This window comes from Papaver somniferum, chromosome 9 (assembly GCF_003573695.1).
Source record: "Papaver somniferum cultivar HN1 chromosome 9, ASM357369v1, whole genome shotgun sequence".
Lineage (NCBI taxonomy): Eukaryota > Viridiplantae > Streptophyta > Magnoliopsida > Ranunculales > Papaveraceae > Papaver > Papaver somniferum.
Genome location: NC_039366.1, coordinates 936,618 through 952,483, shown reverse-complemented (window position 1 = coordinate 952,483; position 15,866 = coordinate 936,618). Strand labels below are relative to the sequence as shown.

Here is a 15,866-nt window from a genome sequence, read left to right as displayed (position 1 = left end):
CGCGGCCAAAATTGGGGTTTGGTGTTGTGATCCAAGAATGGGCATCATAGCCAAGTTGGTGACGTGACCAAAATTTTCCACAAGTTTGGTGGCGAACTTGCACGACTGAGATCTTGCATCTCAGGAGGAAGGATAGTCGTTGATCGCGGCTACCTTTCGTTTGGAGACCAGCAACATGGTGGTATGGTTGGCATGCTCGTGCATGTTTTAGGCGCGGCCAAAAATTAGGGTTTGGTACAAACCATGTATTTTTGGCATTGGGCTAGAAGTTGCCACGCGTTTGGTGGCGAACATGTACGGCTGATATTTGCATCTCAGAATGAAGGGTATCCGTCGATTGATGTAACCCTTCGTTTGGCTTGGAAGGGAAGCGGCAAGCACTTGCGGCTTGGAAGGGAAGCGCTTGCGGCTTTGTCTGAATTAGGGTTTGGTATGCTGAAACCCTAATTTGCTCCCTTTACTAGAATCGCTGTAGAATTCTCGTACGGACTCGGATTTTGATGGTCCGCCCTTCTATTCTGTACGGAAAATAATTTCCTATTTCCCCTTGCGGGAATATTTAGGTATTGAGCTCGTTCGGGAGGTGAAAAAAGCCGGAAAGTAAAACTCAGGAAGAATTCAGGAGGGATGTTGGTAGCCAGCGACATGGTGGCATGGTCGGCATGCTCGTGCACGCTTTAGGCGCGGCCAAAAATTAGGGTTTGGTACAAACCGTGTAGTTTTGGCATTGGGCCAGAAGTTGCCACGCGCTTGGTGGCGAACTTGGACGGACGAGATCTGCATCTCAGTTGGAAGGGTAGCCGTTGATTCTCGCAACCCTTCGTTTTGGCAGCCAGTGTCTTGCACGGATTTTGCATGTTGGGATGGATGGCATGGTCGGCATGCCTCGGCGCGGAGACGCGACTGGCACGGCATGCCATTGGCACATGTGGCACGGTTGACATGGTTGTCATGCCTTGGCGCGGAGACGTGGTTTGCCATTGGCACAGTGGTGCGGGGTGGCATGGTTGGCATGCCTTGGCGCGGAGACGTGGATGACATGGTTTTGCTATTGGCACGGTGGTGCGGGTGGCATGGTTGGCATGCCTTGGCGCGGAGATGTGGCTGGAACAGTATGCCATTGGAACATGTGGTGCGGCTGGCATGGTTGGCATGCCTTGGAGCAGAGATGTGGATGTCACGGCTGGCATGGTTTTCCATTGGCACATGTGGTGCGGCCGGCATGGTTGTCATGCCTTGGCGCGGAGATGTGTCTGGCACGACATTCCATTGGCACATGTGGTGCGGCTGGCATGGTTGGCATGCCTTGGCGCGGAGATGTGGCTGGCACGGCATGCCATTGGCACAGTGGTGCTGCTGGCATGGTTGGCATGCCTTGGCGCGGAGATGTGGCTGGCACGGTATGCCATTGGCACATGTGGTGCGGCTGGCATGGTTGGCATGCCTTGGCGCGAAGATGTGGCTGGCACGACATTTCATTGGCACATGTGGTGCGGATGGCATGGTTGGCATGCCTTGGCGCGGAGACGTGGCTGGCATGGTTTTCCATTGGCACGGTGGTGTGAGAATTAGGGTTTTGGCCTATCGAAACCCTAATTAGCATTAAAAAAAAGGTACCCTTGTAATTTTCTCGCAGACATATTAAAGGGTCCAATAAATGCACTTGGTGGAGACATTATTACTCAAGTTCTGTGACGTCACTGTCTGACTAGGATTTTACGATTTTAACCCTAAACTAAAAACCACCATCAACTACTGCATAATCGAAACCTCGTCAAGTTATTCAGTCGACCCTACAATAATCAACAAAAAACAAGTCCTAAAGCTACAAGTGGATCTCATACAATTGATGAAGAGGATACTAATTACGTTCATCAACCTCAACCTCATTTTTCTCCTCATCATCATCGTATTTCAAAGTTGGATTTTCCAAGATTTGATGACGATAATGCTAGAAGTTGGATCCCGAAAAGCGAGAGATTTTTCAATTAAATGACATTGAGGAACATAAGAAGGTGGATATTGCTGAAATCTACCTTGAGGGTAATGCTGAAAAATGGGTTTTAAATCTTCAAGTTAATAGGCAACGAATTACTTGGTATGATTTAGCTAAACACTTATGTGCTAGATTTGAAAATCCTATTGAAGAAAACTTTGTGGGTAGCTTTAATAAACTAGTGCAGAATCGCTCGGATTATGATGTGGTCGGGCCACATATATTTTGTATGTGACCCCTCTTAATATTTTGACACGTATTCAAATTAAAAACTTGCCCCTCTAAATCCCCGTAATTGTTTTCCCTTTTGAGAAAAAGTAGGAAGTTGAGACAAAAAGTTAGGTAATAAAACTGTTTTGGAGAAAAAAAATCTATGTGTCACTATTTAAAGATGGGACACATACTTATATGATGTGGCCCAACCACATCATAGCTGCACCGGTGCAGATCAAAAGTTGATGATTATTATGAAGAATTTGAATCTCTCAAAGCATTGATGCATATAATTAACCCATCTGTCACTAAAGCATATTTTGTTATATTCTTAGTGTCTTCAAGGATGAGATAGGTAAATTTGTTTCAATGTTTCACCCACAAACATTATCCAATGATTTTTGTTTGGCTAGATGACAAGAACAGAAATCAATTTAGCTGCTGCAGCCACTAAGCCATTTACCAAATCCTTTACTACCCTTTCAACTTAAATATACAATACTCTGATGCAACCTTTCTATCCAAACCAATTCTTACTTCACCTAAATTTTCACCTACCACCCACAAGTTTCTTTTCACTCCCATACAAAAGTCCAAACCTACAACTCCAGTAATTAAAAGACTTTCCCTAGAGGAGATGGATAAAAGAAGAGCTCGAGGTTTGCGTTACAATTGTGATGATGTTTATAAACCAGGACACTTTTGTAAAGGGAAACAAAATATTCTCATGCTCCAAGTTGAGAATGCTGAACCACAAGACATTAAGGAGGAATAGGAAATTTTTGATGAAGCAAATGAATCTCCAGTACAATCTGATTTTGAGATTTATCTACATGCTCTCATAGGAAGTTCAACTGGAGACACCATATGAATTTTTTGTATTCTCCATAACATGACATGCAGTCTCCATACTTTTAGACACAGGTAGAACTACCAGCTTCATTGACAGCAACTTAACTTCTTCATTACAGTGCAACATTCAAAAGACTCCTCCTATGATGGTAACATTTGCTAATGGGGAAAGAACAATCAGTTCTTGTGTTTTTCCACAACTTCAATGGAGGATGTGGGACACAAGTTTGTGGAGGACTTGAGGATTCTACGTACCACTAGGGGGATGTTACATAGTGCTTGGAGCAGATTGGGTCAGGACACTAGTAATGTGCTTTTCAACTTTTCAAAACTGAGTATTTCATCCAAGTTCAAAAACAAGAAAATCACCATACAGGGAGCAACTCTTAAACCTTAACTACTTATGATGAGTGGAGAAGGAGTGAAGAAATTCTTCTCCAAGACCTCTCATGGCATTGTGGGACAACCATTTTCCATTTCCACAACCTCTACACCTCCTGATATTTTACGTCCCTTATTACAAGAATTCAATTATATTTTTTCAAGAACCTAAACAACTTCCGCCAAAAATGATTCTTGATCACACAATTCCCTTACAACCTCTTCCATCTCCTGTTAACCGATGGGCCCACAAATGTCCATACTTACAAAAAGGAGCAATTGAAGAAATTGTTAAAGATATGCTTTAGACTGGGATCATTCAGCCTAACCACAGTCTTTTTTCCTCTCCAATTATTTTAGTCAAGAAGAAGAACAACTCTTGGACATTCTGTGTAGATTATTGGAAGATTAACAACATTACTATCAAGGATAAATTTCCAATGCCCCTTGTTGATGAGTTACTAGATGATCTAAAAGGAGCAGTGGCCTTCTCTAATATTGACCTTAGATATGATAACATTGTGATTTTTAAAATATCACACTGCGAAATTGGTAAACTATTCTAAAGGGTTTTTAATTTGGAAAAAAAAAATTCATACAAGGTTTGAGTAGTGTGCTTGAGTAGAACCGTAATTTGGAGCATGCGTGGAAGTTTCGAGGTGTACACATTGATTCCCTTAACCGTAGTGGTGGGATATGGGGTTTCTAAGGACTGCGTAAGTTATTATGTTACAGTTGATTCGTTCAATTACAAAAGCGCCCGTAAAAAAAATTAAACAAAATGTAAACCTAATCTCTTCCGGAGAAAAAATATTTGAGAAAGAAGATGAAAAATAAGGTATCAATTTCCAAATTCTGTTTGAACTAAGTGAAGTAGGAGAGCGAGAACCAAATTATGAATGTTCTTAATATAATTTCATCTTTGCTTAAAAAAATCGCATGACCCATTTTTTATTTGTTTGTTTGATTCAAAAAATAGGTTTGAGTATATGAAAGTTGGATTTATTTTGTAGTTGCAACCTAAAATCCTACTGAAACTTAATATTGTCCTTCATTTGTGTAAGGACCCTCAAGATCGTCGACGCTATTATACCGGTCAAGAGACATATCAAATTGTGGACGTGTCAATGGTAGTTCAAGTCGTGGAAGCTTTGACGAGTTGAGTCCGTTAGTTGGTTAGCTTCTGCTATGTTTATTTTGTTGTATATTCTGTTTGCAAATCAAATCACTATTATATATATAACATCTGAGAGGAGTTCTTGTATGTATTTCAGAGTGGGTTTAGTTTTGGGTTAATCTTTGTTTATAACTTCTTTCTTAATGTTAAAATAGATGTTTTAGATCCTTAGTGCCTCTTTTTATAGTTAATCTCTTGGATTAGTCAGCTGCTAGCTTTGGGGGCGCTACAGACTTGGTATCAGAGCTCACCATTAGATCTTACATGGGAAACAATAGATAATAGCCATTGTCAGATAGATTGTTAGACTAGTTTATTAATGGGTTTGGGTTGTGAGATAAATCTCACTCACTAAAAACAATCAAGAACTAAAACATTTTTGGATTGAATTGATTGATTGATTGGGTTGTACAAACATGTTGATTGCTTGTACTTTGTTTTGTGTAGGTATGCTATATTTTATAAAATATGAAGTAAAAATTGTAGGTTGAGACCAATTATATTATAGTTTAGAAACTTCAATAGAAGTTTAGAAGTAATTAGTGTTAATTAAAGAACACTTAGTTAATCCAACAATGGGAAATAGTGAGGTTTGTAATTCTGGTATGTTTGTGTCGTCTTTGTTCGTAGGGAAGCATTGTCAGGTCAGATCAGCCTAGACAGTGCAACTGCATTCATGGATTACTATTCATATTAGGAAGACTTGCTTCTATTAGTGAAATGATAGATCCCAAATTTTACTTAGAAACTTTATTATAGAGTATCTTTTCTCGTAATTAGAACCATTAAGATATTAAAATAGAAATTAGTTTACTGAACATAAATCCACAAATTATAGATTTTGGTTGTAGAGAACGATATAGGTTTGTGTTTCATTTCTTATTGTTTCGAACTCATTTAAAATGAGTTGTTTTCTTTAGCGCGTTTGTAAGTATGAGCAATGCTTGCATTTAGTCGAGACAAATTTTTTCTCTATAAGGTGGGCAGTTTTGAATACTAGAAGGATGAATCGATTTTCGAGGACGAAAATGTATAAGATGGGCCCCTCAAGCTCGTCAACGCTCTTATATCGGTCAAGAGACATAATAAATTGTGCACGTGGCTATGGTCGTTCAAGTAGTAGAAGCTTCGAGGAGTTGAGTCCATTAGTTTGTTAGCTTCTGCTATGTTTATTTTGTTGTATATTCTGTTTGCAAATCAAATCACTATTATATATGTAACATCTGAGAGGAGCTCTTGTATGTATTTCAGAGTGCGTCTAGTTTTGGGTTAATCTTTGTTTAGAACTTATTTCTTAATGTTTAAATAAACGTTTTAGATCTTTACTGCCTCTTTTTGTAGTTAATCTCTTGGATTAGTCAACTGTTAGCTTTCGGGGCGCTACAATTTGGCGGTTGTAGATTTCAAATCGCCTGATAACTAAACCGAAAACCATAGTCAAACTTCATTTTATGAAGAACAACACAAAGGTCGGATGTCTTATTTTTTGCTCGAATTGACATAACCTGATGTTATTGTTGGCCACGAAAAGGCAAGTTATGGAAGACAAGAATGGGAGAGGGGTAGATGTATTGATTAATGAAGTAAAAAGCGATATCTTTGTATGCAGTTCCTCTACTAATTAACTTGGGAATATTACTTTTAGAGAATTGATTATGTGGAAATTTTCAGAATGTATGCATTTGTTCACCGCTACGACGGGAGATTCCGAGGGCTGGGGGCTGTGGTTTTAGTTTGAAAACCTAATTTAAATTTGAAGGGACGCGTCGTTGCTAATAACCACCATTGGTACCTTTTCAAGGTGTCGTTTCTTGATGAACAAAATTTCCAAAAGACATGCAATCCTTTCAAGTAGCAGTAACAACATCATGAGAATCTTAAATAGTGTGTTTTGTTCGGGTCAAGAAAATACAATCCCTGAACTCGATTATGGTGCTAGGGCTAGCTTCATTGAGTTTTGAAGGCGTAATTCAAGTGACCTGTTGTCTAAAAGAATTGAAAGATCCTTAAAGTGAAGGGTACATCATTCATTTATTTGTTTTTTCAACCCTATTTTCCAACAAGTTACACATTGGAAAGTAACCGTAACAGTAACATAAAATTACCACTGAACATGAATCTTGGTAATCATGGCTCATAGGGGTTCATATATAATACCCCTTCTTTTCCAATAAAATTGTAACCGTTTTTGTAGGGAAAAACAAAAGTTCGGCTTGACGAGATTAATAGACTGGGTTATGAGGGGGCTTAATAATTAGTTGAAAGGAAATGCCTGATATTGTTCTTGGTATATGACTGGGCTCTACTAGTGGGCTTAATGGAAATGTCCGACAAGATTTAGTCGCAAAGAATAAAAGAATGATTTTTTTTTTAGGGACCACGGTTTTTTTGGGACCATGGTCTTATTAGACCACCTTCCCTATAGTTATAAGGGGTGTCCTAGAACATTGAAATGACTAACCTATCATTAACCTAATTTAATTTAAAACCAACACAATAACCACTTCTATATATATATATATATAACCACCACCTCCTCTCACCACCACCTCCCACCACCACCACCTCCTCTCACCATGGTCTTATTAGACCACCTTCCCAATGATTTCTTTGTAACCGAACTCTACCTATAAGCCCAGTTCGGTTGATTCGCAAAATATGTTGAAATTTGCGAACCAACCGAACTTCTAACACTAGGTTACTTTTAACCAGAAGTTCGGTTGGGAACTTGATTGCGTTGAAGTTTGCGAACTAACCGAACACACAAGATGTACTCAAATAAATTGTCAAGTTCAAAGTTCGGTTACCTACCATTTTATCCTAGGTAACCGAACATTGCACTGTACGACCAAAACCTCCATTAACGAGCGAGTTCGGTAACCTGCGTGTTTGGAAAACGTAACCGAACTACACTTTCAGGTGTGTTCGGTTACATGTTCTTGACATACGGTAACCGAACTACACTTTCAGATGTGTTCGGTTACATGTTGTTGACATATGGTTAACTGAACTGGCCCAAATTTATATAAAAAATTTCATTTTTATGAAAGTTTGGAGCAATTCAACCAACATTATCTGCATACCTGGGTACCCAAATACCCTTCCTCCGGTTGTGGTTGGTAAAATCCATCGTTTTGCATGTTTTCCTTCTTCATCTTCTCTAACTTGACTCTCTCAATAATTCTACTTCTTTAAAAAAAAACTCATCTGATTTTTTAATCTCACTAATTATCTTTAACTTAATCATCTCACTAATCATTACACTAACTATTATTAACACTAGCTAATCATCACCCAAAATTAACCAGGAGAGTCATTTAGGTACTAATAAGGGGTGACCTAGATTTATTTCTAATGTCTTTACCCAAAATAAAATCATGATCCCAAAAAAAATCATGGCCCCAAAAAATCGTTCGAATAAAAGATAGTCCACCGACCCAGGGGGCTTCTACTGACTTATGAGTTATGAGGGTAGAACAGTAGAAGATATAGCATACACCTCGGGTTTTCCAACTCTGCACATGCATATTTTCAAGATAAACAACCGTTTTGGTTGCTTTCCTTTGTGTTTTTTTGTCATTTTATGAAGATCGACCAAAAATGTAAACATGAAGAATTTGGCTACGAGTACAAAATTGTTTGATCAAGAGATCGTTTAATTTGGTGGAGTTTAGTCGTAGGTTGTGGGAGAAAAATAATTGTTTTTTGCGATTTGGTTGAGTGGGGAGGGATAAAGAGCACAGATGAGAATCTCTGTTACTCTCAAGTGTTTCAAACTATTACAATTTTGAATTCAATTGACGGTCAAGAAAATGCAAATAAAATTGTTTGGCGTACAAGTACTGGGAGTTGGTAATTGTTTTCATTTTTTCTTCTTTTAATAAAACCAAAAACGCATCTGTTCCTGTATGGGCTTGGAAAAGATAAGGACATTTCACTCGATACAACTGAATCTGACTACAACAGAAAAATCGAGTTAGAAGAATAATCATAACAGCCAAAGCAAGTCACCTCTCCAACACTGACAGATTAACCACATCGATCTCCAGGCTCCAGGCAGTCATAACGACCAGGAAAATATTAAAATATGGCAGCATATTATTGGTGCACTATGAACATGTCATAGGCTGACACAAAGTGCTCCTACAGTAAGCCTAGCCCCCCTCAAACGTAGTACTGCAGTAATGCATCAGTTTATTCAATAGAGCAGATAAAACGGAGCTGGGCTGGGGATTCAACAAGCAAGCAGAGGTGTATAAATGCATCAGTTTATTGGAATGAAATACAGTGTAATAATGTTAAGGACAAGCAAGCAGAGGTGTATAAAATATTTATCAATCCAAGAAGGGGTAAATCAGTACTGAACCATTGTCTGAATTGGCTTCTGTCTCTTGCAGCTTCAATATTCCATCTCTTGAAAGTTTCTCATGCAGCCAGCTCAAAGAAAGAGCCACTTCTTTCATGTCTGGCCTTTTCTTTCCAACATATTTCAAGCATCGTTTTGCTAGTTCTGCAACAACCATAACATCATCTTCGACGGCTTCATTACGAACTCTGGAATCTAATATCCCAAACAAGCGACTTTCTTTCATTGAATTTATAAGATAAAATGCCAAACTCTCCTCTTCTTCGTGTCTGATTTGAGAAATTGCCCTTTCTCCCGTTAAGAGCTCCGCAAGAACCATTCCAAAGCTGTAGACATCACTTTTGTCAGTGAATTGGCTTGAATGGAAGTATTCAGGGTCTAAGTAACCAAAGGTCCCTTTCACGAGAGTGGTTAAGTGGGTTTTATCTACAGGTATCGATCTAGAAATTCCAAAGTCTGAGACTTTTGCCTTGTAGTTCTCATCCAAGAGTATGTTGTCAGATTTTATGTCCCTGTGAAAGATTGGCGCAGAAGCATCCAAGTGTAAGTATGCAAGTGCTCCAGCTATCTCAGATGCAATCCTTACGCGATCCTTCCATGAAAGTGATGCATTATCTCCCTCCTCTACACGAAGATGGTATGCCAGTGTTCCGTTAGATATAAACTCATAAACCAACAAGGGAACCTGAGTTTCCAAACAGCAACCTAATAATTTCACAATGTGTCTGTGGTTGATTTGTGAGAGAATAACGACTTCATTGATGAACTGATCAACTTGAGTTTCATCCACTAGTCTAGATTTCTTAATGGCTACTATTTCACCACCCGGTAACATGCCTTTATAAACAGTACCATGGCCACCTTTGCCAATGATTCTACTTGGGTTGAAGTTATTTGTCGCCTTCTCTAGCTCTTCAGTTTCAAAGATTTTTGCTGCCTTTTCAACTCTACCATCACTTGAGTGGACCTTTTGCTTTAACAACAACCCACCATTTCTCGCAAAATGGTTCTGCTTCAATTTATCTTGCTTTCTCTTCTGAAATCCATTGTATAACCAATAGCTTATTCCAAGCAAAACTAAAACAATTACGCTTACACCAATACCTGTACATCAGACCATGGGTTACACCTCTAGTATTCAGCATCCTAGTAAGAAAAGTCTGCTTCTATTTAAAACGTATTACTTAAATCACCATGACAAAGGAATTGCATACATACCCAATGGTACACCCATAACGATCAGAAGGTTTCGTTTGTTAGGCATACACTGGAGTCCCAGTTCATTGGTTACCAATAGTTTACCAGGTGAACAAACACAGTTATAGCTGCCTGGTGTATTCAAGCAATTAACCCCTTTACCGCACTTGTTTAGTTCTTCGCATTCATCAATATCTGCGTAAAAAGTACAGGAAACATTCAGCGAGGGTGGTGTATATTTCATTTTCCATTACTGTTTATCAATAGGGTTGAATAGAAATTATGTACCTTGACATCCACCAGGAAGGTAAGGATTTCCTCCATAGCCTTTTAAACACTTGCAGCGATAACCCGGACTATTGTAAGACTCAAGGCAATCAGTATTTCTGCCACAAGCATACTGACTGAGATTTGATTGAGCTTGCTGACATGTAAGAAAGCCATCTGTTATCGCCCAGTCTAAGATCACAGGTACAGACGTGTCGTCCTCAGCCAAAATTATATCATCGACCTTATACTCCTGCTCAACAAGAAAAGCATGGACGCATGGACCCCTCGAGAAAAAGGGATTTATAACTTTAGCACCAGAGCTTATTTTCTCTATCCTTATAATGAAATTTGAAAGTCTATCAGGAATTGATACCTTACAACAACCATTACCTAGACAAGGAGATGGGATATCTATGGACTCATTGAATACACAACGGGTTGCACACCCTATGCTTGTGAAATTTGATCCATCACCGAATATACTAACCTGTAGTGGTGAGATGACACCGAAGATATTGCAACCAAGGACTGTAAACTTATTGAGAGTATTGGAAATGGTGAAGGGTGTTCCAAAGAAGTTTGGTGCTGTTGAGTTAGTCAAAGGATCAACCAACTTTGAGGTGATACTAGTAGTATTATCAAGGTCACATATGGCAGGTGCCAATATATTAATACGAACATAATCTTGGGTGAGCTCTAAGATTTCATAGAGACGATCAGCATGCCCTGACATCAGAAAAGCAACTGGAGGATTGTAAGAGGAATCGCAATATATCTTAAAACCAGTGCTGAGATAACAATTACCGCTATCCATTCCGAATGGATATGGTATACTTACATTCCCACACCTATCTCTGCAACCTGGCTTCGCTATGCTAGCAGTACTGGTACTATTATTTATCATTCTTGTTGGTGCTGATGCTGCTTGTACCTTTCTTATTGCTGATACACCTGCTTCTAATGATACCAGTGCTAGTGCTTTACTAGTTGCACAGAAAACCATTAAAAGTACAAATAAAAGAAGCAGCAGACTGCGCACAGATAATAATGAAGGCATTTGCTCCATAATAACAATTAGTTGGTCAACTCCAAACCTTAAATGGATAGGAAGAAGTAGAGAATTGTTGAAGATCTCACTTGTTAAATGGTAAGACCCACTGTCAAATAAACATTTCAAATGCCTTAATTTTCCACATTTTTATTGTTTTACTATGTCTATAAGTTTTCACAAAACTTAACTACTGGATACCAACTATTGCAGAAAGTGATGGAAGTCCACGAATGAAATGCTTAACAATGAAGTATCAACGGAAAGACCTGATCAATGATGACTTTTGCTGCCAGGTTATATATGCATGATGCCAGCAATTGATTTTAATATTATTTATTACTGGACTTTATCAAGAAAGACTTGGTCATTGATTAGAATTAAAAAAAAACCTGAAAGAGAAAGCAATGACTAAGAATTCAGGAAAGCAATTAAAATACTAATTGAAATGCTGCAAGGACCAACTAAAGGGTGGCATTTTTAAATATTCCAATTAGATGAGGCGTGTCTGGCACACAACATCTGCACACAACATCTGCTGGTCGTGATCTCACTTGGTGTCATGCTGGCTCTTCAGTGGGCCACTGAAGCATTATCATACATCAAACAATCAAAACATGAAAATATGATACAAAAAAAAAAGTAGCTGAAGTGCAAAATTATCCTGCAGAAATTGTTCATTCACACAACCATACAGGCCAAAGGTATATATGCTGTAGCAGGTAAATATCTACACCCAAGAGTGGCTCTTTATTGGGTTAAACAGAAGGCCTATTGCCACGACATAGGAATTGGCTCCTCTCCGCCAGAAAAGAGGTATGAACCTATTATGAAATGCAGTTCTGGCCAATATTACTTACTCTCTTCTCACAGTTTATACTAGTGGAATTTCACGCGGTATGAGCCTGCTGCTTGGAACTTAATGTTCAACGATCCAAACAATCATGGAGTTATCATCCAGTCCCTTTTTGATTGTTGGCTATATTTAAATGGCATATAGAAACTTTGTTATCTACTGCATTCCCTGAACAACTTTGTGTCGACTTATAAGAAGAAAGCTAGAGTTTTATGTAATTTATCAAATACAATCAGCATATGTACCCTAATATGAATATGCGTCTATGAGATGTTTGAATATGAGACGGAGTTAAAACTGTCTTTTAATCTATCTAAGTTCCACGCATAAACCTCTGTTAAAAGAGTGGACAAACAAAATGACTACCTAATCTCTGAATAGCACCAGAGGATTTCATTGATTAAAAATATCAATGGCAAGGCACAAAAAATTCTTAACTCCCAACAGACTAACAATCAAGAGGAATGTCACTCAGAATCACTGCAATTGACATTAATGAAAGTAAGTGAAATACATAGATGCATATACCTCAACAACAGTCAGACCAAGAGTCCTGTATTAACCGAAGAAGGCAAAACCTCTCTTGCTAAGCTTTTATCAATTTTGTATTCCCTCAAATCCACCTGCCAAAATCTGCAACAAAGAACCCAAAAAGTGTAAAGAATACGTAGGTGCAAATGAACACCATAATTTCTTAGGTCAACACAATAACACAAGCCCTTGTTAAATCTATGTTCAGACAGAATACACGAATAAGGACAAAACATGCAATGCAGTTTGTTTTCTCTAACCATTAACTACTTTGAATTACCATAGAAACTTGTTTCGTTTGCTTATAATTTGTTAAATCTATCTCCAGACAGACTGCATTATTTCTTATCACCACCACTTTGTTTCTCTTTCATGCCAATCTATGTTTTATTCTCAATTCTGGATACCCAAAACCACAAGCATTTCACAGTTTTCCAAGGTAAGCTTGTCTCTTGCTACCTGTAAACAACAATTAACCAAATTGATCACTATTCCCTAAGAATTGAGATAAGACAAGGTATCAATTTGCAATTAATCGCAACATCCTAACAACTTCCAAAATGGCAAATATACGGTAAGATTGATACTAACAAATTCCAAAATCGCACATATACGGTAAGATTGATATGATGCCAACAGTACACTATGACAACATAAATATTCTCTCAGGCATTTACACAAGCAGGCAATGTTCACAAACTTATGGATTCTCGAGGTGAACTTGACTACATTTTTACCTACACTGTACGTCTGTACCACCACCACTAGTAATTACTTGACTGGATCTTCACCAACTGTACTACTTAATCTAAAATGGAGTTTAGTAGATAACCATTCAGAAAGAAAGAAAAACACACGCAATACCTTTCGAAGAACTCGGTAAGCAAACGTGAATCCAGATTTCAATTAGGGCTTGCAAATAATTCTTACCAATGTATGGAAAACAATCTTCAATGAGCATGTTCTGAGTTAAATTAATCAAAACATAAGCTCTGAAATCTGTTGAGAAACAGCAAATACAGAGATGTCAAAGTTCAATCCGACGATTACTGGATGTCAAAGTTCAATCCGACGATTACTGTATATTTGAAGAGAATACTGTAGGTTAGTAAATAAATGAAGGGTATTTTAGCCACTTGAAGGTCACTCATGCCGACACCATTGGTAGTTACCATTTTGATAAAATAAATAAATAAATAAATAAATAACGGCCCGCAAGTTATAATCCCAAAGGAGTCAATATCCACAAAAAACCCGCCAAAACAAAAGTAATACAAAAACTCCAAAAAACAAAATTTTGATGAAACTAAAATTTGGTTTCATCATAAAATTTGACTAAACCTCACAGAATTTGACGAAACCAATTTTTGGTTTCATCATAAAATTTGATGAAACCAATTTTGAATTTGGGATTTTTGTATCAAATTTTTAAAATTTTAGGGTTTTTGTATAATTTAGTTTAAGATGGAATTTTAATGAATCCCAACATTTGAGCGGGATTTTTGTACCATAAATTTGGTCACCTTGAATTTTTATGACTAGTTTTGAATAAATAAAAAAACTGATTAATTTAACTCAGAATATGCATTTTGCTTTTACCAAGCACCTATCCACCTTAGTGGATAGCATCTCCACAAAACTTCCATTATACGTGCATTTAAATGCACACAACCAAAGATAATGCATTTTGCCTATGAACATGTGAACAACAAAAGGGTTATTTTATTCTCATTCATCAAAATGAGCTCTGCCTTCTCTCCTCTCTCCTTACCTGATTTCCCTCCTTTCTCCGTTTCACCTCCCGTTTTTTCCTTGTTTGCTTCCCTCAACGGCTAGTTTTCGCCGGATGTTGTAACCAGAGTTCCATAAATGACAACAAATACTCACCAGAATCACTGTCAATGCAATTGCATCAACCAAAATCACAGTTCTTACTCAAGGAATGGAACTGAGAAGATGGATTCAAGTTCTGAATTCAAAATCATCCCAAACTTCACTGAAATCACATACCTCACAGACAATACATTCATCACATACAACACATTCATCATCTACATCACAGGTATCACATCAGAAATCCAAATCTTTATTGTTATTAGCTATGTCCCTCAAATCACCAACTATGGTATCCTAGAACCTGATTCCATGTAGTGCTCCAATTTCTCTAACCTTAAATCCAATCTCAAAGGTTCCAAGTTGAAATTGAAGATCAATGCCTACCCTGGTAACTTCCTTCTATTTGAAGCTCTATGCAAGACTGGTATCTACTTTGACAAACTTGAGCACGGCATATATAAACTCTATTTCAGATCTCTTCAAGCTACTCTAGTCTTGACTAATCTACTGGGAAGAGCTGACCCCTTAGTTCTTTAAGTTGGTCTTCCTACCTCTCTGATGCCTAATTTCTATTCTGATTCAACATTGGAATACAAGGATTCTCTTGGTTATTTTATACATCTATTTCACTCTCTAGCTCTGAGGTTCCTAGGCTGCTATGTTTCATGGGTCAACTGCTGGATTCCTGCAAACCAATATCCTGGGTCGCCTGCTGGTATTAATCAATCTACAAGTTTGACTTCACTGTCTGGAGGTAAGATTTTGACTCACCATTCCCTTTTCATCGTGCTATTCTCTCTAAAATTCTTTACAAGCATATCTATTGCAATTCATACGAGATCTGCACCTATTTCTAGCCCTTTATATAATCTGGACCAATGTAATGCTCAGGAGACCCTCCCACTTTATATTTCTATTACACCTATCTAACTATGATTGAGCCGCATTGCATAATTATTTCAAGCACTAAAAATTATCACATGCACATTGAACTAACCACAAAAAAAACAAATCTAAAACACAACACCACTTTGTTCTGCATTTCTGTAGCATGGTACCAACCAAAAAATAAAACTGTTTGTTTGTCTATTACTCCTCACATCTCTCTGAGCAGCTTTTTGAAGCCTACCTGGCTAGTCATTT

The 15,866-nt window shown here is 38.1% G+C and overlaps 1 protein-coding gene across 5 annotated transcripts; it reads right to left on the bottom strand.

Annotated features, from left to right (window-relative positions):
- Positions 1-8,871: 8,871 nt before the first annotated feature.
- On the bottom strand, positions 8,872-13,941 carry LOC113310725 (putative wall-associated receptor kinase-like 16). Of its 5 annotated transcripts, none has more exons than XM_026559488.1 (6): positions 13,752-13,941; positions 13,168-13,346; positions 10,940-12,989; positions 10,471-10,702; positions 10,204-10,377; positions 8,872-10,089 (listed from the first exon to the last, which is right to left on the bottom strand). In XM_026559488.1, exons 3-6 carry the CDS (start codon positions 11,516-11,518, stop codon positions 8,954-8,956), a joined length of 2,121 nt encoding a protein of 706 aa, XP_026415273.1. In that variant the 5' UTR covers positions 11,519-12,989; positions 13,168-13,346; positions 13,752-13,941; the 3' UTR covers positions 8,872-8,953. The 5 variants fall into 5 exon arrangements, with proteins under 5 accessions (XP_026415273.1, XP_026415270.1, XP_026415272.1 ...); XM_026559485.1 differs by having other exon boundaries at positions 10,471-11,609; positions 12,885-12,989; XM_026559487.1 differs by having other exon boundaries at positions 10,471-11,409; positions 12,885-12,989.
- Positions 13,942-15,866: the final 1,925 nt, after the last annotated feature.